The 24,672-nt window shown below is 46.5% G+C and overlaps 1 protein-coding gene across 1 annotated transcript in view; it reads left to right on the plus strand.

Annotated features, from left to right (window-relative positions):
• The window catches only part of LOC104546819 (astrotactin-2-like), a 101,289-nt gene that overhangs the window by 48,013 nt on the left and 28,604 nt on the right, over positions 1–24,672 (plus strand). The window contains exon 4 of the mRNA XM_010192349.1: positions 20,252–20,393. Within this exon, the coding sequence (XP_010190651.1) occupies positions 20,252–20,393 (142 nt within the window). The remainder of the gene's footprint in view (positions 1–20,251; positions 20,394–24,672) is intronic.

Here is a 24,672-nt window from a genome sequence, read left to right on the forward strand (position 1 = left end):
TGCAGATTCCACTGTCTAGCTGCCACCACTCCACATGGCCTTTCACACTCTTCCTTTCTATTTAATATGGAAATATTAGTAAAAAAACTTGCTGTCACCAATTCTCCAAGAGGAGGAGGAGGGGGAAAAGAGAGAGAGAGGTGGGAGGCGGGAGGGGAGGACACAACCAGCCAAAAAAAGTATCCAAAGGAATGTTCTTCTCCCTCCCAGGTTTACAGCAATGCCTTTCCATCCAGAGTCATCTGTTTTGTTTTCCTTCTGCCTCAGCCTGAAAGTGCTGCAGCATTATCTTGTAATGTTGCTTAATGTGACCAAAGGCTTCCGCGAGTCGCCTTGCGGACCGCAAGCATAGTCCAAATTCCAAGGCAGCAATGCCTGCGGTGTCTTGTTAAAGCAGAGGACTTGCAGCCCTCTGTGTACCCTATGAATGGTTGGTTGGGGCTTTGTTTTTTTCCTGTTCTGTTTTTTAGTTTCCTCCTTTTATTTTTTTTCCAACTACATGCCACCACCCCAAGTGCCGGGCAGGGATTTTGCAACCACGCCGGCATATCCGGGAGGTATGCATGGAATCTTTCGAGTGCTTGGTCAGTCCTCTGCGGTTTCCTTTGAGCAACTGCCCACCCTGCCAGCTCCCACCACCCCTTCCCAAGCCCCCTGACATGCAACCGGTTGCGCCATTCATGATGGAGTTTCACATGACAGTTATCTCCTCCGGGTTTCTTTCCGTTCCTTCCTCCCGGCATGCTTCCTGATGCTGGTGAAGGATCAGAGGGTAATAGTTCTGAAGGCTGAAGCAGCCTTGAGGACCATGGAGCAGGCAGAGATAAAGGACAAGCTCTTAGATGCCAAGTGTCCCAATCCAATTTAGGGATTGAGATGTAAGCCTCACTTGGTGCTAGATGGTGTTAAGAATTTGAGTGAGGGAGGTGGGGTTCTCTAGATGAAGATCTGACTTGTTGCTCTACCTGAGATGTTACTCCATCAGGATTTCATAATATCTTCTGAATTTTTTTCTCACTAACCATCTCTGGGGCAGGGAACTCTTGTTATTCCTGTTTGAGGAAGGCAGAGCTGAAGCATGCAGCCCTGGAAATAATGGTTGGCTTGAGCACTGCGAATTACCTGATCTTTCCAGCCTCGTTGGTGCCCACTGGCCAAAGTGATGGCCTCTTAGCCTATGAGTACAAGCTCCCATGTACCAATGTTCACATGGCTCTGCAGGAAAGGTGCAGTGGGTTATGTTGACTGTGATTTTGAGCAGAGTAGTTGAGATTACATGGATGAAATTGTGGACCTGTGAGATGGCATCTCGTGGTCTTCCTTCCTGGTGCTCAGCCTGCATCCATATTTCAGTTGCACTTCCTTGATGGTCTGCATGGTAGAAGAGTCTAACTATGAGGCTGGTTGTTTCCATGATGGTTTGGCTATATCCTTCAGCCTGGACACATCCTCATTTACACCATCTGCCTAACCTGCATGGCCAGGCCCCTACAGCGGTCACTGGAGCTGCACAGGTTTCCTGTGGGAGAACCCTCTCATGTGTCTTCTTCATTAATGTTCTCTAGGTGTGAGGAATCACCATAGGGAGATACCCTTACCTTTCTGGTGGCTAAAGAAAAAACCTAACTACATGCCTGGTTTGGAGAGGATTAAAGGGAGGTAAATCCCAGCCAAAGTCATCTGTTTGGGAGCCTAAGAGCTGCCCCACTTTCTGCTTGCATACAGGGTTACCTGCTGAGCAAACAACAGTGTGCGGTTTTTGTTACCACTTGCAGTTAAAAAAATTAATAGAAGAGAAACCCCAGTGCACTAAAACAAGCAAAGCAGTGAGGACTGTTCACACAGAATAAGTCATAATTTGCAAGACATTTCTATATCGCTTTGTTACTGACTTTTACTGTTTTTTTTCACCCTATTTTTCCTTTATAAGAGCTGAATCCTGCCCCACAGAAGTCACCACTATTCCCCAGTCTATTTCACCAGGAGATGGATGAAGCCCTTGTATTCAGGCACTTCTCCATGCAATGATGTCTTGCAGTGGTGATGGTCTTGCAGAGCCCTCAAGACCTCATACAACATCATCTGCAGCCCCTCTGCCCTTTCTGCATTACTATTGCATTAGTGCTTCATGCATGATTTGCTTCTCCCCTGCGGCTGCAGCGGGCACCAGGCAGTCGGGAAACATTAAGTGTTGTTTTTCAGTCCCTGAATAATTAGTGACAAAGCTATGGGCTGTCTTTTGACAGGGGCACACTCACCCACCCTTTGGGAGAGATGTGTACGTGGTGTGGTCCAGTGCAGGAGCTGTGAGGGTCTGGAGCATCTCAGGGAATTCAGGAGAAGCCAAACAACCTCTCTGTGGAGTGTGTGGAAACCAGGTACTGATGGCCTTGCAGTGCTGCCAATTTGAAAGAATTTTCTAACACAAAGGTGGTGTCGTTAATGCCGTGACCACCCTATCTGCCAAAAGCCAAGTCCCTGCTCTGAACACTGAGGCTTCACAACAAAAGTTGTAAGTTGGTTTTGGTTTTTCGACCCTTTTTTTTTTAGCATGAGGAAAACTATATTTTTTTCCTGAACTGCGTTGTTGGAATTGGCTGAACTTGTTTTATCTGAAACTTTCCAAAAAAAATTCAGCCTGAGGCAGATACCCAGTGTGGAAAATTTCAACCCAAACAGTTGAAGTTTGGCAGTGTTGTAGGAGTTGAGCATATGGAAAGTGCTGGGCCAGTGTGCTGAGGCTGTGCTACCTGCTCTGCTTGGGGGGTGTTTTCATGGATGTCCTCTTCTTGAGTTGCTGAGCATGGATGTGGCCTTATGAAAAGATGCAGTAAGGGGTAGAAATATCTGTATTAGTTTATAGGAGTCTGCATGCTAACCATAAAATCACTGTTCTTGGTGTGACCCTGCCAGGTCACCCATAGAGATGCTGCAATGGGAGCTGGGTCACACCTCACTGCTGTCAGAGCAGTGTTTTTGTGGTTGGGGTGATCTGTGGGAAGGATGGGTTACTTGAATGGGGAGAGGAATCCTCTCTGTCTCTCATCCCTCTTGGCAAACTGAGGGTGACACCAACTGCTGGCATTAACCCTTCAGAGCTCGTATCTGAGATGCGTGCTCATACCCCACTTGAACCCATGCATATCTGCTGTGCTGGTGAGAGCCTTCCAGCATGGGCAGCAGTCCACCCAAAAGGTGAGAAGTTGCTTTATGTTCCCTCTGTGGCATCAGTGCTGAAGAGAACTGTGATTTTGGACCAGCACCCAAGCAGGGCAGACACTGGAGGGCGAGTGCTGAGGAGCATGTGCTCCAGATGCTTCCCGAAACCTGGGACCTTCCACCTCTGCCAGCCTCAAGGCTTCTTGTACTCCACTCTTGCTGTCAGAAAGGAGTTTGTGAGCCTAGGGGTGGGAGTTTTTGTTGATGTTGTGTTGTTAATGAAGCCTACAGCCTTTCTGAAGAAGTGTTTGATCATGTTTGGATTTCTCAGTGGGGCAGCATACCTTGGGCATTGATTTCCCTCAGGTTGCCTGTGGTGGGGCAGGAAGAGGAGCTCTGCTCTCCCCTTGGCCTCTCCTCTTAATGCCCCTTTCTGAACAAAACCCCAGTGTAACCTGGAACCAAGTGCCAAGCCAAGCCTTTGGATTATCTTGCCCACCCGTGTGCTTGTGCAGATGCACGCTGTCCCTGTCACCTCACTGGTGGCCCTGAGGCATCCCGTCACCCACTCCCACCAGCTGTGTGGGGACAGCCACAAGCACAGCATAATGTGTTACCACCTGACAACCTGAGTGATGACTTTTCTTAATTACTCTGGCTTTCCTTCCTTCTCCTTCTTTTCTATTTCTGTCCCTGAAGTGTGGCAGAAAGCATCAGACACTGTCAGATGTGCGGTGCAGGCAGGGTGACATCAGCTCATTCCCTTTGGGATGGTGCATTACAGTCTGGCTGAAATTTTTAGGGGCAGTTTTCAGTAAAAATGGCTTTTGAAAATGTAATAATTTGCTTAATCAGGCCCTGAATTGCTCGGTTTAACAAATTATTACATTTAAAAAAAAATAATACATGTAAAGGGAAGCCCAGTTTAATGAAAAATGTCCAGGTTGGATCAGGCTGGATGTTAATTCCAGTTTGGTGCCACCACCATCTTTGTTGTCATGGTTTAGTCATGTCTTTCTTTACATGTTAATTAAGCTGATGTGTCAGTAAGCGTTCTAAGTACAAACTTGGGCAGTGTTTGTGCTTTTGCTTTTGCACTGTTGCTTTTGCAACATTTGTTTAGTTTTCATTCAATGCATAAAATATGACGGGAACAAAAAACTCATGCACATTGTATCATGTAATTAGACGAGTAACCAGATGTTAATTAATATATGAATATCGTTTTTATTTCCAATCGTCTGGCTGTGGTTTGAGCAAACCTATGTCCCCCAGCTGTTGCTACACGAGACACAGTCAGAGCAAAAACAGAGCTAGAGTTCAGCTGCTCTATTCCCAGAGCACAGACTATTACCCCAGCTGAAAGAGGAGATGCTTTTGGGATGTGCTGTCCCCAGACAGGACACAGCAGTGTGACATTCTCCTTCTAGCCAGTGGAGGGCAACAGGGGCCACGCTCATGTGCCTCCTGACCAGTCTGGGGGACCAGCAGTGCATCCTGGTCTTTCCTCCTGGACACTCCAGTCCAGTGGGGTTTCTGCTACCAGGCAGTGAACGTTTATACATCAGCTATGTGGCTCTTGGAGAACTCTCTAAAGGTTTTCAAAACTCAACGGGATAAAGCCCTGGGCAACCATGCCCTGGCTTTGAAATTGGCCCTGCTTTGAGGAGATTGGACTGCAGACTTTCTTTAGTACTCTGATGGTGAGGCAGGTAGTGAGCCATCATATTCAGCCTTTTGCTATCACAGGGTCCGATTCTTCTCTGTTTCAACTGGAAGACACTTTCTAAGCTGATCCAAAAATCTAATTTCCTTTTCTCCAGCTCTCATCCAGCAGCAACTTGTGGCTGTGATATGACCAGCCAGTGCATCTGGGCGTTTCTCCTCCTTCTCCTTCGTTCCTCTCTGTAGAAGATCCTGCTAACAAAGGAACGATTTTAATGTCCATCTTTAAGTTAATTTGCATTTTAAATATTAAAATTCTTTCCACTTGTGTTACTATAGCCTTCAAGATCTTTTAATTTCTTTTGACTGTTCCTCTGATCTCCTGTGCACTAATAATGCATTCCACCTCATTGGTGCTAAAACCACTGACGTATTTCCAGTGAGATTGATTACAAGCCTGATCATTGAGGGTCTCTGCTCGTTATAACTCAGTCCCTATCACCCTCTTCTCAACATAGCCTATTTTCATTTGTCCTTTACTCAGTTCCTTACCTGCCCTATAGTTCTGCTAATTCCCATCGTCTGCTAATTCCCATCTTTTCAAGCTTACCTAATAATTACCCATGTCGTGTCATGGCAGGTGCTTCTTCATACCCAGATAAATTACATTGTACCGTGGTTCTTCTGTCTAGGGAATTAACTGTCTCATTGCAGAAATACATCAGATTCGTCTCACACAATTTACTAAACCTGGTGGTTTTTTAATTCTCTTTGTCTTCATGTCATTAAGGATTCCTTACTTTAAAAGAAGAAAAAAAAGAGCTCTATAATGAGATAATTTTCTCTCTCAAAGCTACACCTGTGCCTTGAATATCACCAAGGAAGGCTGAGCTGTTCAACCTCTTTGACCCGTCACACAACCCATAGATGTATTGACTTTCTCCAAGTGTCCCATCTTCTGCTAAGTGAAGACGAAAGCCCGTGACTTTCTCCAAATTGCTTGTGAACTCCCTGACACTCTCTCTTTGTCTCTGTTTTTCCTTCTCTCCTCCCTCCCCGCCAGTAGCTGGCATGAGGAGAATAACAGTGGAATCTCCCACATTGCTGTGGTCTGAGCAGGTTTCCCTCACATTATGTCTAAATAAATATTAATAAGAAAAATGGAATAAGAGCTCATTGACATATTCGGCAAATATTTGCCTTTGCCTTCCCTTTCCCGCCACTTGGCCCCTGGAGGAGAGTTTTGCCCTTTCTCAGACCAGAGCATTCAGGAAATAAACACTTGGTTTATTTTCTTGGAGGAGGAGGAAAATGGAAATAGCATTATGGGGCCTGAAGCCCACATCTCCCATTTTGTGTGGATGGAAGCAGCTTCAAACCACTCGCTTGAGCAGTGGCTTTTGTCTGTGCCTTTGAGTGGCAAGTTATCACAGAACTGACAGGATAGGCTTGAACGATGCCCACGATTTCACCTTGATGACCCAGAGTCCTTCTCCGCACCCTTGGAGGGACTGTGTAGCAAAAAAAGATCCCACAGAAAAGAGACTGAGTCTCCAAGCCAATCTTTGCACTTGGAAAAATTGAATCCTTGGTTTTAACAGCAACAATGGTCAGAAGAAATAAAGAGAAAGAAAAGCAGGGATGGTAATGGCGCTAGCTCCCCTGGGGACGTAGTTCAGGCTGTGCCTGTGTGTTCAGTAGCTGTGCCTGCTAGCAGAGACCTGGAGCGTGGTCTTTGGAGGCAAATTCCCACCTAGGAGGTGGCTTTTGTGCAAAGCTGCTTGACGGCTTAAAGGATGCAGGGGCTCCCTGACTTAAAAAAATGACTTCAAGGGTCAATTTATTTTTGCTTGCTGGGATTTGGCTGACTGACAGCTTGAGCCGAGGACAAGAAGACAAAGTCGAGGAGATTAAGACCAGGCAGTTGTGGTGCTGCAGCACAGGTTTCCAGTTGACTCTGGCCTTTTGGTGGGGGTTAGATTTGTTCCTGCATTTTCTTTGGTTTCTGAATAGAAGAGGGGTTGGTGCTAGGGTAAACAAGCAAGGATGAGGAAAAACAAGATGATGGGAGGTATGACAGTGAGTCAAGAAATGAAAACACTTTAATTGTCGCTCTGATTTCTCTGCTGGTTAATTGGATGTCCTCTGGGAGAGGAAAGCCCATCAGGGGAATACGTGGGGTTCAGGACAGTGGATCCTATGAATCAAACAAATGCTGCAAAAAGGCTTTTATGGAGAACCACAAAATCCAGTGTCTGGGACATTTTCTGGATGCTTCTCTTGTCTTCTTGTCTTCCTGCTCAGAGGATCTGCACCACACCAAGCACTATTTAGAGCCAGGCTTTGGGCTGGCACAAATTTCTCCATTCCCACTCGTGTCAGAGTAGCTGGTGTGGCTTATATTGGCTGTGTCACCGACATAGCTCTCATTGTGTCTCTGTTTCTCTTCCCTTTGAGGAAATGATTTCTTGGTGTGGTCTTTCAGAAGTATAGCAGAAATGATCCTTTAGTCACTTAAAGTTATTCTCTATGACAGAAGTATTGGACTGTACAAGATGCTCAGCTGAATTTAATAGCAAGCTGCTGGGGGAAACAAGCAGGAAAACCCAAAGAGCAAAAGCTTAAGAGAAGCCACCTTCTTCAGAGTAATGGTGGAGGCAATTCCTTAGTCAGCAGCTGTAAAGATCTCCTACCTTCAGGTTACAGTCAAGTTCAAAGCCTCTAGCAGGCAGCTCAACTTGTTTATAAAGTTGCCTCTGTTCAGGAGTGTTGCTGAGTTTTTCTCTGATGTGCACAGCTATTAGCCCTGGGGATGTTTAGGAGTACCAGAGCTGCACAGACGCATGTCAAAAATGGCAAGGTAGACCTCCTTGTGAACTGTTGGGGGTTTACTGTTGTTCACAAGCTCTCCATGTCAGACAGTGTATTCTTCCTGGGTGGAATTAGCTAATTGTGAACTACCGGTCAAGAGGACTCCATCTCCCCTGCCCACACTGTTTTAAAATGCTGAAGAAGCAGAGAGACTTGAAGCAGAGCCCAGGTCTAACTGGGCAAATCAGTCAGATTTGCCTCTGGGCAGGTAAAGGCAGGAAGTGGTGGCTGGTTCTCAAACAACTGGAGTGGGAGATAAAAGTCCAGGTAGCTTGTTGGCCTTAATGCCATTCACAACACATCACAACTGGCCTCCATGGTCCCAAGCAAAGGTGAAGGACATGGTTTTGCTGCAGAGGAGAAACTACCTCTCCAGCAGCTCGGCGCAGAGGCTGGCATAGGGCAAGACATTTGCAATGCCCTGTCAGGGCTGATCCTAAACCACAGCTACATGGAGGAGTTTGATGTGTGGGCTGCCCACCTTCCTCCAAAGCAACAACTGGTGGTGTTCACACCACAAACTGTCTTCTGACTGAGTACCCACCTTCAGTTTTTCTCTAATCAGTGCCAGCAAAGAGCTGCCTTTCAGACAGACACATCTTTGCCTGGTGCTTGGGCATGGCTGCGTGATAGCCGAGCTCCCCGCAGCTCCTCCAGTCCAGCCTCTGCTGCCTCCCTGCCACGGGTATTCATTCCAGGTGCTCACTGGGCAGAAAGCAGACAAAAATTGTTCCCGGGATACCACATGGTGGTATTCCTTAGTCCTCCAAGGATGGAGCAGTGGATCCCACCATTCCCTTAACAAGACTGACTGATTATTCATTACAAAGGAGGCTGCAGGAATCTGGAGCGGAAACTACTCCCCAGGCCAGCTAACTCACACCTAAGCATGCCAGGCTACTCTCCTGGCACAGCACATGCCGGAGCAATCAGACCTGCTGCTGGGAGGCTCACAGGAGCAGGACTAAGGCTATTTTATGCATATGTGTGTGAGTGTGTGTATATATATTTATATGTATAAAAAGTGTGTGTGTGTGTGTGTGTATATTTTACTATGTTAAGCTATAAACTGTATGGGTTAGGTATGAATTAGAACCTTATAAAATGTGTTTACTCATTCTGTGTAACTCAAAGCGAGGATTAAACAGTAGGAAAAACTGACCAGGAGAATTTTCCAGGCAGAAAAAGTTTTACAGCTCTCATTGTGAACTTGAGAGGGAGGATTTTTTTTTTATTTGGGGTTTTTTCAAAGCTATTTTTTTTGTGTTTGAATTTTTATGGTTACTAAATCAAAGGATGGGGGAGAGGGGGAGATGGCTGAGAAGGAAGGATGAATGGAGGAATAGCAGGAGAGAGTCCTCCCCAGGCACCTGAGTCCTGTCCTCCTATCCATCTCTTGTGACAATGTGCTTTCTGTGCCAGTGGCATCCAAGAGGGCCTCCCCATGACATGCTGTGCTGCTAAGCAGGCCCTGCTTTTCTCATCTCTTTGAAGGTATCTTTTATGGGGAAAACAGAGTCCCATAACACTGCTGCAGTTAAAGGGAATGGGTGCAGGAAAGGAGTGGTGGAAGCAGAGACAGCAAGAAGGTAAGGCTCTGCTGAGCATCTCAGGCAAGGTAAGAAGAGAGCGAAGAGCTGAGAATGGATTGAGGTTTCTCAGCCTGTTTGCCCTCCTTCTCATAAAAAATGGCTGGACAAAGCAAAGGGAGTAATCTCATCACTATCAAGTGAGGAATCTTGGGTCAGTTCCAGTTAAGTAGTGTTCAATAGAGCAGGTGCCTGGAACCATTTCATTTCTTATTTCTTGGACACAAGTTTCTTTCTGCATCCTCTTTTAGGTCTCTTCTACCTTCTAGTTCTTGCCGCCTTGGTGAATCATCTCTGCCTTCAAGACTGGTGACCTGTGCACAGTTAGCAGCGCCTGACTCACTCTTCTCCCCTACACGTTATTTCCACAGCCTTAGGAAGGTTGGGGTTTGGTTGTTGGGGTTTGGGTTGTTGGGGTTTTTTTCCACTTCACTTTATGAACTTTTTCCAAGGGATCAGGGGAAGGGAAGGGAGAAGTGAGACCTGAGAGGGTTCATTGTTTGGGTAATTTTCCCTACTGCTAAATGTCAACATCCTACGCTTGATGCTTAGGATAGGGAGTAGCGGGGCTTCTATTTCAGGCTTTGCAAGGGATGGGAGAGACTCACCTTATCTCTCTAACATGGCCCAAGCGATGTTTGGGTTCTATTTACGGATTTGAAGAAAAGAGGGAAGTGATAACCTCGCTATACGATCTTCGGGTTGGCTACCTGGCACTGGCTTCCCTCATCAGCACAGAACAGCCCTGGAGTCCATTTACCACTTGCCTTAATCCTGCTCTGCTCATTCTGGGAATCTGTCTTTTGTCATTGGAGTGGTGAGATGTTGCACAGTTGCTGGCGATGACATGTCTCCAACTAACCATCCTGGAGTGGCCAGTGATCCTGGTTTTGGGAAGCGTGCCCAGATACCTTCCTTTGCCAAGGACATCTAGGAGTCAAACAACTGTTCCCACCATAGAAAGCCTTCGGTGAGATGGATTCCCAAGGGACATCATCCATCAGCGCTGTTCTGGCTACTAACAACTCCCCTTCCCCATGGATGCCAGGATTGATTTGTCTTGGTTTCCTGGAAAGGTGACTTAAAATTTAGAGCAGAAGGCATTCTTCTGTGCCAGTGTCCTGCTGTGTGCTAATGGCAGGTATCCACAGTGCTTGGAGTCTGCTCACTTGTAAAAAAGGGTTAATAGTCTTTCCAAGATGAAAGCCAGCTATTAGTGGTTAGAGGTCTGGATGGAGGCTCTGGGTTATAGCCTCGAGTTTGCTTTTTGCCTGCTATCTTGAAAAACTAATTTCCTTTCTTTGCATCCCTGCTTCTTTACCTGCTGCCTCTCCCAGTGCTGCAGCCTTCTGTGACGCGGATGTGTATTGTAACAGAGCTTGCTGAGGGATGTAAACTCTGCCACATAGTCTGAGGTATTAATGGCCTTTGTGTAGTGCATTGAACCCTCTGGGTGTTAGGTGCCTTGTTAACATGTGATTTGTCTTCAAGGAAACACAATCAGTTCAATTTAAGAAATTAGAGTTTGTATTCTGTCCTGGTGAGCAACAAGACTGTGCAGTGGTGCAGGAGATCCTGTCACACTTTGTAGTCTTAGTGGAAAAGATGGAGTGTTTGCTGATATGATGAAGGATGCTGAAGTAGATTCCCCATGGCCAAGAGATTCCCAGCTCTTTCTCCTCTTCACTGACTTCTGTCCTCTAATGAATCAAAACTGTGAAGAATAATGTTAACTTCATTATGGAGAAATCAATAAGTGAATGATTCATGACCTGTGTTAAGAAAGCTGTTGTGAATATACCCTAGTAACCCAGGTAATTCCTTGTTCAAGAACTGATGTCAACTCTTGCGTTAGTCCTGACCGAGTGGGTGTTCTCTAGCCTCTGAGTTTTGTCAGATAATTGCTGCTTTTCTCAGTTCTATCCAGATATCCCATTTTGGCTTCTCTTGTGATACCTGCTTGGATAAATGGAGAGTTATGAAAAGAGGTACAGTCAAATGACATAGTTTCTAGTCTGAATCCGAGGTAACTGAACATATCTACAAAAATATTTGGAACTTGCTGTGTTTGCACAAGTTTTAACCTTGGTTCTGCAAGCATGTACATTAGTTTATCTGGCACACAAGTGTAATGGAACAACTCACATGAATAAAGCTAAACATGTGTAAATGTTTGCAAGATATGGGTCAATAATTCTTTAGAAATCATACCAAACCAAGTCTCTATTTTCTTACACAGTGGTATTCTCCTATCCATCTTAAGACAAGCAATCTGAAATATCTGTGATAATCATTATGGTGTAGTTGTTCCAAATAGCTCACAGCCAGGATGCAGAAACTCAGCTAGTGTAAATTGTTATTGTTCCATTGACTTCAAGGGAGCTACAGGAGATTTTATGAACTGAGGATCTGCCCCCACATTCTCAAATGTCCAAAACTGCGTATTAGTGCCAAATAAGAGGTCTGCTTCCATGCGGGTCCCTCCACCAGGACCAATTTTTGTAAGTGTTCATTGGCTAACAGGCTGCAGATCTGGCTGCAGTTGTGTGGGCTGAGCTTTTTAGAATATATTGGTCCAAGGTCTTATCACTAATTCATCAGCATCTATGCATATTACATCTATTCAGAAAAAGTGGGACCAATCAAAGAATATTTTCTTTAAATTGGTTGCCACTACAGGTAGTGGTTTGGTCCAATTTCCAGCACTGAGCTGTGGTGTGTAAGAAGGGACTGGGAGCAGGATCAGGCAACAGTGACAATATAGAAAAAATCGGCTCATCTAAGTCCAAAAATTCCACTTTCCCAATATGTGTAAGGAAGAGTGAAGCACAGACCAGATGATAGCTTTTCAGCGTAGTTTACATTAGTTTGATTTGACAAATGACCTGAGATAATTATGTTTTTAGTGATTATTTGCACACTGAGTTTCTTTCTAGGAAATGTTCTTTGGCCTTCCCGCTAGTCTGGTATTTGCACATGTGTGTAAGGCTTGATCTCCAATGGATGCAAGTCAGCCAGTGTGGTTCTGGGGGGGCATTACACTGCTGGAGTATCTGGTCATGAAACGCTGAAAAGAAAGGTAAGAAACTGCTCAATAGAGCTGAAAATTAAGAACCTGACCGTGGTGTTTGTCAGCTCTCCCCTGCTTTCTTCATAGATTGTTTTGTACTGGGCACGTTAGGGAGTTTGTGTTATAGGGACGTTTGTATGTCAGATGCATTGTAGGTGTATCACCACAGCCCCCTTGGACTGGCCAGGATCACCATGACATTGCCCTTGCTTTGGGAAGGACCCCATGGCATGCCTCATGGTGAAAGCTTCTCCCCTTCATGTTTAGTCATCTTAATCCCAGCAGAAGATGGAAGGTCCCAGCACTCTGGACTGGTGGAGCCCAGGTCCTTGGTGCCATCTTTGCATTCGAAGTTTGGGAGTCATTTTCAGACAGTGGCTTGTTCCTCTAGGAACCAGAAGAGTGCAGTAGCTTTGTGCATCTAAGAAAGAGGGTATTATACAGGTTTTGTTGCTGTCTCTGAAGTATCTGACACGTAAGTTTCTGCTGTAGAAGAATGGCTCTGGGGCTGGAGCAGGGCTGGTGGGATTCCTGGTGAACATAAGGCACTGTGCAGTCCCTGGATCTGCTTCAGACTGTTGATAGGGCCCTTAGAGACCACTAAGTGGTCTGGACCACTGGTCCATTGTTTAGCAATCTCTAATTTAAAAGAAGCTAAAAATGAAAGAAAAGGAGGAATGAGAGTAGGAACTAGATCTGTGGTGATGGACAAAATCTTCTGCCAAACAAGAAGTATCTGAGGACAAAGCTCATATCTTTGCTTTGTGTCTGCACAACTCCCAGCACGAATGGCTTCTCACTTTGCCTTGAAATCAAGTAACTATTTTAACATGCTGCAGAGCCCAAAACTAACTCCAAGGGAATAGATAAATTGACTTGGACTCTCCACCATGCTAATGTGAATACGTGGCTTTGAGATTGGAACTGGCTCATGCCTGGATGGCTCCAAGCATAGCAGAGTCAGCTTGTGTCTGGCTATGGTTGACCCTTAGCAACCCAGTGAACCTTGAGAAATACTGGAGGGCTCACAGCACAGAATGAAACACATTAATTCTTACTCTCCTCCAGCAGCGTACTGCCTTGGGGGAGACGGAGGAGGTGATGCATTTTTACATGAGTTGAAGCAGTTTTTCTGAGGTCTTAGGTATTTACTGTGAAAGAACTGTGATAAGCAGTCTCCGGAGAGCTCAGGTGAAGGAGCAGTGAGTCCTTTTGATGACCCTAAAAGAGGAATACACTCATGATTAGCCTTGTGCATCATGTTTTTAGAATATTGCAGCTCATCCAAATTAAGACCATTTCCTTCTGTTCAACTTGGTGCTTTTGTTAAGAACAGTGCAAAACGGCCCGTCCTTCAGTTCCACATGGTCACTCTGTATGCAGCAAGTCCCAGCCCTGGAGAGCACCAGCGAAGGCATTTGAGGGACTTTTGTGGCACTGCAATGCAACTTTTGCTCTTAGCTCAGCTAAAGCATTGCTCCTTCAGTTCAGCCATCTACAAATGCAGTTTTCCATCAACACAGGAACTGGGAAGCCCAGAGGAGAGCTCTTCATCATTATTAATGTGTCTAGTAGCATATAGACATAGGAAGCAAATTCCTCCAAAAGTCATCAGTTAGACAAGGTGAAGTCTTTCAGAGAACTACTGCAATCAGCACCTTTGTACAAGTTGGCAAGTGAGGCACAAACTGGGCCTGATATGGCACAGTGTAATCGCTGACTTTTCTGTTTCAGCCTGGACAACCTGTGCCCAGCCAGAGGGATTCCCTGTGGATGTGTCTTTGAGAAAAGTCATGACAAAGACATTATTTCCGAGGCTGCAGGCTTTTGGGGCGTGGGGCTTAGGCTCCCGTATAATATGAGAGCATGAATGATCCCAGAGTGTGGGCAGAAGATTTTTTGCAACAACTAAGTCTTTTTATTTCTTTCCTAATCTGGCAAGCCATGTAGGGAAAGAGATTTTGACATCCTTCCACCAGGATCAGTAGGGACAGTTTGCTTTTAATGATCTAGGCAGCGAGACAGACCATCTGCTAATGTGAATCGGAACAGCTCCACCACCTAAAATCATGTTACATTAAGTTAAACCAGTTCTTTATCTCCAAGACAAGCCACCTTTCACTGCCTTTCCACATGAAGCACTGGATCCAAAGCCCATTAAAGCCAGGTACAACTTTGTTCTGGAGGAACCACCCTGCAAGCCCATGCTCCCCACCTCCCCATCCAAAAACCCAGTCCAGGCCTTCTGCTTGCAGCATCCTCTGAATTGCCCCTTTTTGGAGGCAGAGCCCCAGAAGAAGAGGAGGGTGGGACAAGGACCCCCAAAAGGTGACAAACTTGGAGGGATGAGCATGCCATTTGTTTCCTCATTTCAGGAACCAAAACCTGGCGAGAGCAAAGTGAAGTAAGGTCTCTTTTTCCATCTGCTTCACTGGCATTGCTCCGGAAGTCTCTGCTGAGGACGGAGGTCCTCGCTGGGCCCCATCTGCCTTCCCCGGGCTCCCTCATTTATGCCCACTTGGGCCTCTGACATTCTACTCTGTTTTTCTTTCCTTGAAAATGGATCGGGAATTGGGAGCCGCTGCGCAGGAACGTGCCTGTTCCCCATTACAGCTCCACCGGGGCTGTAACACGATCGTGCCTGCTCCATACCCACACAGATATTTATTTATCCATACAGGCTTTCTCCTTGTTTTCATTAAGTTAGGCAGAAAAGGTTAATCTTTCTTCTGCTAAAGCTTCAAAACCAACCAAGCTAAATAAAATATGATTTCTTTCATTTCTTTTTAAAAGGACACTCTTTTTCTCTCTTTTTTTTTTTTTTTCCCTTAAGTACCAGAACGAGGTCACAGTCAGAGATGCCACAAGAGTAAATTGAAAACAGGTTGAAAATAAAGCAAAAGGGAGAAAGACAGAGAGCACAAACCACAATCAGAAGAAAGTGACTGGTAACGTTGCAGGTTGGTTTCATCCAGCCTAGTAAAGGAGCTGACAAGACAGAGACATTGGTGCCTTCCTTCTTCCCCCTTTGTGCTCTTTCTAGGAATCTTGGAGGCGAATTGCAGCAGGGAGGCCTCCTCTCATCTTCATTTCCACTTTGGTTTGCACTGCCTGGGTTTTTTCCATGCACAGGAACATGGGCTGAATGTGTGGGAATGCCTGTGAGGGTCCCAAAGCTTCCTTTTGCTCCTCTCACCTCCTGGAGGCTCCTAGCCTCACTCTCTTGTTTAGTCTGGTTGAACTCAGCACCGTGACTCCTGTTGTCTTCAGTGGGATGGTTGATAGGTGATTCATCCTGCCTGCCATCCGCAACTGCTGGGCACTGGCGAGGCTCGCCGTGGAAGGACTGAGACAGACTAAGGCTGTTGGATGCTGCGTGCAAGCGGTTTGAGCCTGCCCTCATCCATTTTCATTCCTCAGTCCCATTCCTGCCCGTCTGAGCCTCCTGAAACTAGAAATGTGCTTGGGGGAGAGCAGATTGCCAGCTCAGCCTTGCAGACAGGCATCTGAGTGAGGGGTGTCCTCCTCCTCCAGACCAGACATCAAGTTGGGTTCCCAGGTGGCTGTCTTGGAGCCATCACTGCTGGGTTAACCTTGGTGTGGTCCAACCTGGTGTGGCCAGGAGAAGTTTTCAGAGCTTCATAAAATGGAGCTAACCCCCCTGCAAGCTCCAAGTGTGCTGTTATTTTCCTCTGTTTTAGGGAGAACTTTGGCTCACCACAACACCAGCATCAGTATAAGATACATGTTTACAAAACCAAAAAGAGAAGTCTTGCCAAACTCCACAGCCGTGCCTGTGGAAGAGGACAAGGCAGTAGCAAGGGGCTACACTGGAGAAGGAAGGAAAATGCCACCTGGAGGGAGCTGCATGTTTCCAGCAGCCATTAGTAGAGCAGAGATTGGTTTTCAAAAGCTGCCTGGGGAATTGGATGGCTTGGGGCAGAGCAGTCCTGAGAAGGCACTGGCATGGAAAGGAGGAGGAAGTGAGTCTTGTGGGAATTTCATGTACAGTTGGGACTATCAGCATCCCTTTGCTGAGCACAATTGCTCTGTTACCTGTCATCATGCAGTGGGTACCAGCTTTTCCTCTGTATGCAGCACTTACCACAGCGATGTTGAGCTCTGGTCTGGATTTTTTACTGCTGAGAAGTGAACACAGGTGAGGCATCCTCACAGGAGCTGGCCATTTATCCTTGATATCTGTAACAGCTTATTGCTTTATTTAGCATGACATCAATTATTTATTACTATTAATGAAGGACACAGATGGCTGTCTGGTCAATAAAATATCTCGTGCTCCACAGAGATGATCTACTTAGCTATCATTTACTCTGCAGAGAACCTTTGGATTCTTTCTGAAATTTAATAACGCGAGCAAAGATACTACAGCAATCTAGAAGGTTTGTGCTTCAGGGCTGCTTTGGGAGGCTGAAATCCTTCTTTATATTTGCTGGCAGGGTGTGTGAGAACACAGGTCCAGACGGGAAAGACAAGCCCCTTTGCTTTCCATCACAAGCTACTTATCCATATAATCCCTTTTATAAAGTGATCAAACTCCTTCTTAAAAGATAGTTAGGTTATTTGCCCTTCTCAGGAGTAGACCGTTTATTCATATTCAATTTACTTTCTCTTGCCATTACTGCCCATTAGCCTAAATATTTATTTTCCAACTGAGTGTCTGCCCTGTTGATGTATTCACAGAGTCGAGTACTTCTGCTGGGCCTTTTTATGTCTCTGCTCATATGGTAAACTTGTGCTTTTTGTTATTTGTCCGTGAAGCCTTCTCTCCTGTTTTCCCCCTGCCTTAGCCATTAGCACAGATGAGCAATGCAGTGCACTGAGCTCTCGCCGTTTCCTTGTGCATTGAGGTCTGTATTCCGCCAGTGCTCCACCATTCTAAGACCACTTGTACTTTGCAGGGTGACATTAGTGGTCCATCGTCCTCTTGCAATGCCACCACCTGCACCTGTTGCTTTTGTTGCATTTCACTGACAAGATCCCAGTCAAAATCTAGGGAATAACTTGTTTTCTGGTCCTGGGGAAGGCTTAGGAAATTTCATTTCAGCTCCTCTCAGAGCACTGCAGTCTGACTAGAGAGAGACCTCTTGTGTGAGATTAAAAATAAAGTTGTTGTGTGCTCTGCTTCACCCAGGAGAGCACAGAAAAGCAGCTCCCTGTGTTTGCTGCCGATTGACAGCTCTGGGAAGTCGGTTTGTCCCTGGGGCGTCCCTTACCCAACCCTGTGTTTGCTCCATGGTCCGTGCAGTCTGGCACCACCGGTGATCTCACTGCTGCTTATACAGGTGCGGAAAGGCTCCCAGCCTTGGGGCTGAGGTTTCAGCACCTTTGCTAGCATCTGTTTTGCTATTTTTATAACAACCTCTTTGCTTTTCTTTGATTGTAGCAGAGCCAATGAGAGGGGAAAGTTCCCTAGAGGCTCAGGATTGAACACAAAGCACCCTCTTGCTGTAGGGATTTTACTGCAATAGTTTTGGCTTAACCCAAGGTCTGCATTGGCAGACTCCGAGAGCTTCATTTCCTTCTGTGCAGGGGGACAGAAATGGGCTCCTCAACCTAGGCAGGTCTGATCGGACTCTGTGGCAAACCAGACCATCGCATGATGCTGCTGCTGCTGCTGTGTTTCGGGGCATTGCTCACTGCCAGGCTGCTCTTCTCTCCTCAAAGCTACCCAGAAAGGCTGTGAAAGATGAGCATTGAGAAGTTAATGGATACCTTACTGAGAGTTATCTGTGCAATTTTAATACACACTTTAATTCAGTGGTTGCATATGACATTTTCAATCCCATTATCAGTCTCCTGCAAGTCTGGTTCCACCCTCTTCACTCCCTGTCTCAGCCCCGTGTTTTTCTCTCCTGTCCCATCTCCTGTGCTCCCAGGCACAGATGTCCTGATTGACGCTTCTTGTACCTCTTCCAGTCCAAATCTCCTCTTGATCTTGCCCAGTTGCTCATCACAGCCTCTTTGCCCAGGTATTTTCTTTCCTACTCCCCATTGCCTGCCTCTCAGCCCTGAGTGCTCTGGAGGAAGGGGCGAGATCCCACAGCAGGCCTCCGTTGGATGATCTGACCTCCATCAAGTTTCTTCCTGGTCAGAAGTTGGTTGCTTGGGATCTGAAAAGGCTTAAAAGCTCTTGCTCTAGTTCAGCAACACAATCTGGTCCTCCTTCATTATGTGTTTGTGATTCATCTGGTGTGTAAGTCACGGCAGTGTCTGTTCTCAATGACTTCTGGTGACAGGGAGTTCCCCAGTCCAGCCCAACACCATATGAAAAGGGATGGAAATGAAAGCTGGAAATGAGCAATAGGGTTTTGTTTGTTTGTTTAAACCATAAACCCAGAGCTAAGGGGCTTGCTCAAAGCCACTAGGCACTCGTGACTTCCAAGCAGTGATTTTACCACTGCCAACCCAATGTGCCCATTGACTTGACTTGGGATTTGGTACGGACCCGGGGCTGAGGACTAGGTTAAGCTACGGAGATCGGTGTCAGAGCTGCCCGAAAAAAGTTTGGAAAGAAAAAGTCGTGCTGGGAGCATTAAAATGAATAATTAAGGCTTGGATTCCTTTAGGGAGGAAAAGAATTTATTGCTGCTCTTTTCTCTAGCCAAGGGGGACATTTGTTACCGAGTTGTGTATTTTGAGACAAGACGCAAATGCGGTTTGGGGTGGGCTGGGGAGGAGGGGATTTTTTCTTCTACCTGGGTAATCCAGCTGCACAGCCAGACTTTCTGGGCTGGTTATACCACTAGGTTATTTCTATAACGAGAACCTGGACTTGTGCTTCATTTCAGTAGTCCTCAGTCACTTTTGCTTTTAGAAAAATAAAGAAAGAGAAGTGCTGAGAAGGGAATTCTCCTCCTCCCTCTGCTGCGGTGTCTTGACATTTACACATGCACAAGGTACCCGGTGCAGCAATCTGGGTCCCGGTTTGCTTATACCAGCATAACTCTATCAGATGCAGCAGCCCTTTCTCCAATTCCCATCAGTGGGAGTGGGGGCACAACCAGGGCAGATGCTCTGGGTTCTTTTTCTTTACTGCTTGATACTTCGGGCTTTCAGTTATACTGATGTAAATTGGGAATTGAATGCAAAGAGCTCTGCCTGAATAGACAGCCTGCCCACTGTGCAGAGACAGGTTGCACGGCAGTGAATATTTGTGCCCAAAAAGCTCAATAAATGGAGCATTTTCAGTTTCAGCTGGGTCATGATCTAAGTGTTTAATAAGCTTTATAAACCAGAAGACAAAAAAAGAGGTTTTCAGCATTTTTAATTAGTATTTTTTTTCTTCAGATGCTTGTAAAGGGGCGAGTGTTCTCCAGCACAGCTGAAGGAGCTCCAGTCAGAGCTCTGAGCCAGCAGAGTGTGCATGAGGGGGAATGCAAAGCTACTGATTTTCATTGACTAAAAAAAAAAACCATACACAAAAAACCTCCAGCATGTTGAGAGCAGTTCCATCCAAGCTCTGAAAATGTCTCCTTTCCTGATGATCCAACATAGCAGAAACACTTTTCACTGGGAAAAGTGATTTCTGAAAAAGGCTGTGTGCTCTTTAAGAGCTGAATGTGCAGGTGGGGCAGGAGACTCCTATTTAGCCAAGTGCAGCTCTTCTGGGGGCTTTGAGCCCAGTCTGGGATGGTGGTCCTGTATGTGGTGTTTTCGGTGGGTCCACACACCGCCTGTGTGCTTGTGAGTGCCCCTTTCCACTGCCCAAATGATGGGGTAGCCCTGGTTTCTGCAGTGGGTCCCTGTTACAGCTGATGGCCCAGGTGTATTTCTACTTGTTTTGTCCCCAAGTGTTCCTGCAATGTTTTTTAAATGGTCAGCAATCATTTTGCACCTGTATTTATGTTTAGGTCTTGTTCATCTCTCTGCTCTCCAGGAGAATCCCTGAGCTTTGCGGATGATTTGCTTTCTGGCCTTGCAACATCCTGTGTGGCAGCGGGTAGGAGCCATGGAGATGTCCCCGAAACCAGCCTCTATTCAGTCATTTTCAAGTGCCTGGAACCAGATGGTCTGTACAAGTAAGGAGAGGCACGTGGGGATGTGCTGGGGGCAAGGGGGGGATCTCCAATGCTATCATTTAATTGTTATTAAGCACCATGTTCCACCAGACACTGGACAAATGATGAGACTTTTTCAGTTGCTTTGAGTTGCTTTTTGGTTGCTCAGCTAGTGAAATGGAAAACCAGTGTCTGCAGTATGGCACAGGAGCTACTGGGGCTCTGCGGGAGACTGCTGGAATAACTCGTATTTTCAGTACGCTGAACTTCCAGGTCCATGCCTGGTGGGATAGGGTTTTCTCTTGTGGATGAGCTGAGCTGATGTGGTCAGACTGAAGCAAGTTGCCAATGCCAGGTGGACCGACATATCCAGCTGTCAGCAGTGAGACAAGGTGGTGTTTCTGTGAGTTGCTGTTTGTGTCAGTAGGACCCACATACTGGTTTGGAGAGACACCAAATCCACCTGCCCACCACCCAGTTGCTTCTGCAGAGCTGGCTGGCCATGCCTGTGCTGATGTTCACTTGCTTGACTCTTCTAATATATCCTTTGAGCACCTGGAATTGGATTTCCTGTTTGAATTCTGTGAAGTAATTAGTGTCTGGAGCAAAGGAATAATTTCAGGATCTGAGTATTAACTTCTTCAGTGTCATCTGGAGGAGGTCTGGGCTTTTCAACCTGGCTTCTTAGCCAGGGCATCCTCTGTCCTGGGAGGGACAGCAGGAGTCAGAAGGATGAGAGAGAAAAAAAAACTGAGGAAAAAAGGCAATGAGACAGAGGGGAGACAGAGTAAGCAAGAGAGAAACACCCAGGGCTTAATGTCAGAGGGACTGTAATAATTAAAACACATTTTGTAGTGAGTAATGAAACTTTTTATGGGACCACAAGAGCATTTAAAGTGAGAGCTGGCAAATGGTCTGTCAGCGAGAACTTTTAAGGATCTTGATTAATACTTTCCCTTTGCCTCCCCCCGCACCACCCCCCATTTAAGTATGTTGACAGCCTCTGTAGTAGGAGAAGCTTTGTTACACATCTCTTGAGCAGGGCTGTGTCCAGGAGCGGGCTCCAAGTGATACCTCTTGCCATTTAATAATTTTAAATGCTTTCCTGTTAAAAATATATAACACATAAATACAATTATTAATATATTTGGGAACAGGGCTGCTCTGAAAAGGTGCCAGGGAGAGGCTGGAGCAACTGCAGAGCTTGCTAATGACCCTGCTGCCCATAATAATAACATGCTGCCCATAAAATCAGCCGATTGTGAGCTCTCAGCTGTTCGGCTTATGGCTGCCAGGGGCACCAGGTGAGGGGAGAGCCGCTGGGTTTGATGGGAAGATGCTGCTGAGGTGAGGAGCTGGGAGCCAGAAGGTCTGGCTTTTGGGCAGCCTGTGCTGCCAAATCACCTTCCCTATCTGCTAGGCAGGGATAATTGCACTCGTCCATCACTTTGGGGGCTAATTCCTGATGTGTGCAAAGGGCTTGGAGAGCCTTGGGTGGAAGGCAGAAGGCTTTGTGCAGGGTTATGTCACCCCTTTGGTCACAGCCAGGCTTCTCCTTCACAATTGTGAGGCACGTTCCCATGGAGAGTGTAGGCAGAGGTTGGTGATGCCCCATGTCCTGGGAGTGGCTATGGGCAGCTCCTGCTCTCTGCAGGTGCCCCTGGGTGAGGGGCATCAGCTGTTTGTGGGGAGCCATGGCTACAGACAGCAGTCTCCAAGCAACAAGGAGCTTTGGACCTCATCCTTCTGTGGAGACAGGCCCTGGGGTGATGCAGAGCATTGGGTCCCTCCCTCAACCCATGTTCAGCCGGGCTTGGCACGCTGTTCCCGTGACCGCATACAGTGAAGCACACATGTATGGACAGATGTTCATGTTGGCACCTGTAGGGCATGGACCCACACTTCTGGGAATCCAAAAAATGTGGTTGCACACCTGGGACCAATACAGCCACTGCTCAACGTGTTTGCATGCACTGTGTGGATGCATGCATGTCCAGCACACACACACACACACACACACACATATTTGCTCCAGCTTGGGACCTAACCAGCACGTGTTTCCTCAGCATCTGTGCATTCTCAGCTACACAGGCACACACGTTAAATATTCCTTGGTTCAGATGTCCATACAGTTGCAACACAGCATGAAGAAAGCCAGAATGGTGAAATGTGAGGCTGACGCTCTGCTCTGAGCCCACACAGATGTAGCAACAGAAACATGGACATGGGGTGAAATTGAATTTCTTCTGCTTCTTTTGTTTGTTTCTGTGGAAAAATATCTTGGAAGGCTCTGGCCCAGGTATAATCCTGGTTGTTGCCACTCGGCAAGGACCTGTGCTTTTCTCTGGGCTGTTAGGTGAGCACACAGAGTCTGCAGCATCAGAGCTCTTCTAAAGCAAATGCATTTACTAGTTCAGTAGTCTGAAGGTATTACGTAAACTGAGAGGGGACTGTGAGATGGTGGACTTCTGCTCTGTACATGTGTCGGACGTTCTGTCCCTTTTCTTCTGTACCTACGGCAATTACACTCTGCTGTTGACCATTCGTTTGAAGTATTACCAGCCTGAGATCAAAGCTGAGCTTAAGTATGTAAAACAGAAATGAAAAAACACTCTACAAGCAAACAAATAAACAAAGTCTGTTTGATTCCTCTACTTTTGAGACTTCTGTAATTTCAAAACATAAACTAACAAAAGGAGAACTAATTTCTTTGTCCTTTACAATTTCAGTCAGATGAAAATACATTGCTTGTCAGCCCTTTTCTTTCCCCTGCCTCCAGTACATTGGGGGTGAGATGCTAGTCCCTGCACAGAGGGTTTTCAGAGGGAAGGTAGTTCATGTCAGCAAAGGTGCATGTGCTCCATATGCTCACGTACGTGCTTGGACATGGGTGCCCGTGGTGGGGATCCATGCTGCAGTCATGCGAGTGTGCTTGCGTGCATGCACACAGGAAGACTGAGGGTGGTCCTTGATGGCTGTCAAGTTTGGTTTAAGCTCTTAAAATCAAAGGTTTTATAATTCTTGCAAAATGCATCACAGGAAAGGGGATTATTCTCCCCTGAGGTCAGCTAGACCAGAGCGATCTGTCAAGCCTTCTCCTGGGTGCATGTGGAAGAGTATGGGGTGAGGAAGGCAAAGGGAGAGATGTCTACATGTTTGTTGAGTGCTTGTCTTGCATGGACCAGCCAGTCTGGACAGCAGTTGATGCCAATCAGACTGATGATCTGGGAGCTTGGGAGCACCATGCTGTGACAGGCAACTGGTGATGCACATAGCACCAGTCAAGAGAAAGAGCTCTGGCTTGTCTCAGAGGTCAAACTCAGCCCAGAGGACTGAGCTTACATTGCTCATGGCCCTTCTACAGCTCAGCACCCTACAAACGCAGCCAAGCGCTTCAGGAGACAGGAGCTTCCCCTGTGCATCCCACAGCCTCCCTGAGCCTTCAGCCCAGCTCATCGATCTCACTACCTCATCCATCTCAGCTTCTCACCACATTGTTCCTTGAGTGCCTCATCATCATCTGGGGATGCCTCTTCACTGAGCTATACCTGATCGACTGCCGGAAAGCAGCTTTGCCAGCCCAGCACGTTTGTTTCAGATACTTGGGGAGACACCAAGTATCCCTCAGCCAAAAAGGGAAATTTTGGAAAGGGAAATGAAAACCCCCTCCAGCTCCTCAATAGAGCTGCAGTGCAAACACACCAACTTCTTCCCTACGCCACAGATACTGTAATTATAGATTAGATTAAATCCCAATGTTTCACTTTATTTACATTCCTGACCTAGCCTATTCATTTCCGGTGTTTGTGCCAAGAATCAGCACAAAATTTACTGGAAATAATATGGAAGTCATCAGGATCCCTTCCAGAGCCTTTCCTTGGAGTGTGTTCATGAGCTGAGAAGGAGCCTTGAATTTGCATTCCCTTTGCTGGCTCAGATAGGGTTTCCCCAGGGTGACCCTGAACCAGCCCAGAGGCTCTAGGATAGTGTTTCAGGAGTGTTGGAAAGGTGAAAAGCTCTTTCTAGGGGAGAAAGATTGGGCACAGCCATCAGATAGAAAGGGACTCAGACCTCAGAATGACAACACAAGGCTCCCATCTGCAGCCAAGACCTACCAAGACCTACCCTGGCCAGTGTCGATCTCTGTAGGGTCTAGAGGCCATCACCAGCATGGCCAGGCCTAGCCCCTCTCATCATATGCTGTCTAACAGGGAATATACTTTAATTTGGTGAGCTTAAGGAAAGATACAAAGGCATTGAGTAGGGAGAATCTATCATAACATGGAGAGACAGCGGTTGC

Source organism: Mesitornis unicolor, unplaced genomic scaffold (assembly GCF_000695765.1).
Source record: "Mesitornis unicolor isolate BGI_N332 unplaced genomic scaffold, ASM69576v1 scaffold18230, whole genome shotgun sequence".
Taxonomy (NCBI): Eukaryota; Metazoa; Chordata; class Aves; order Mesitornithiformes; family Mesitornithidae; genus Mesitornis; species Mesitornis unicolor.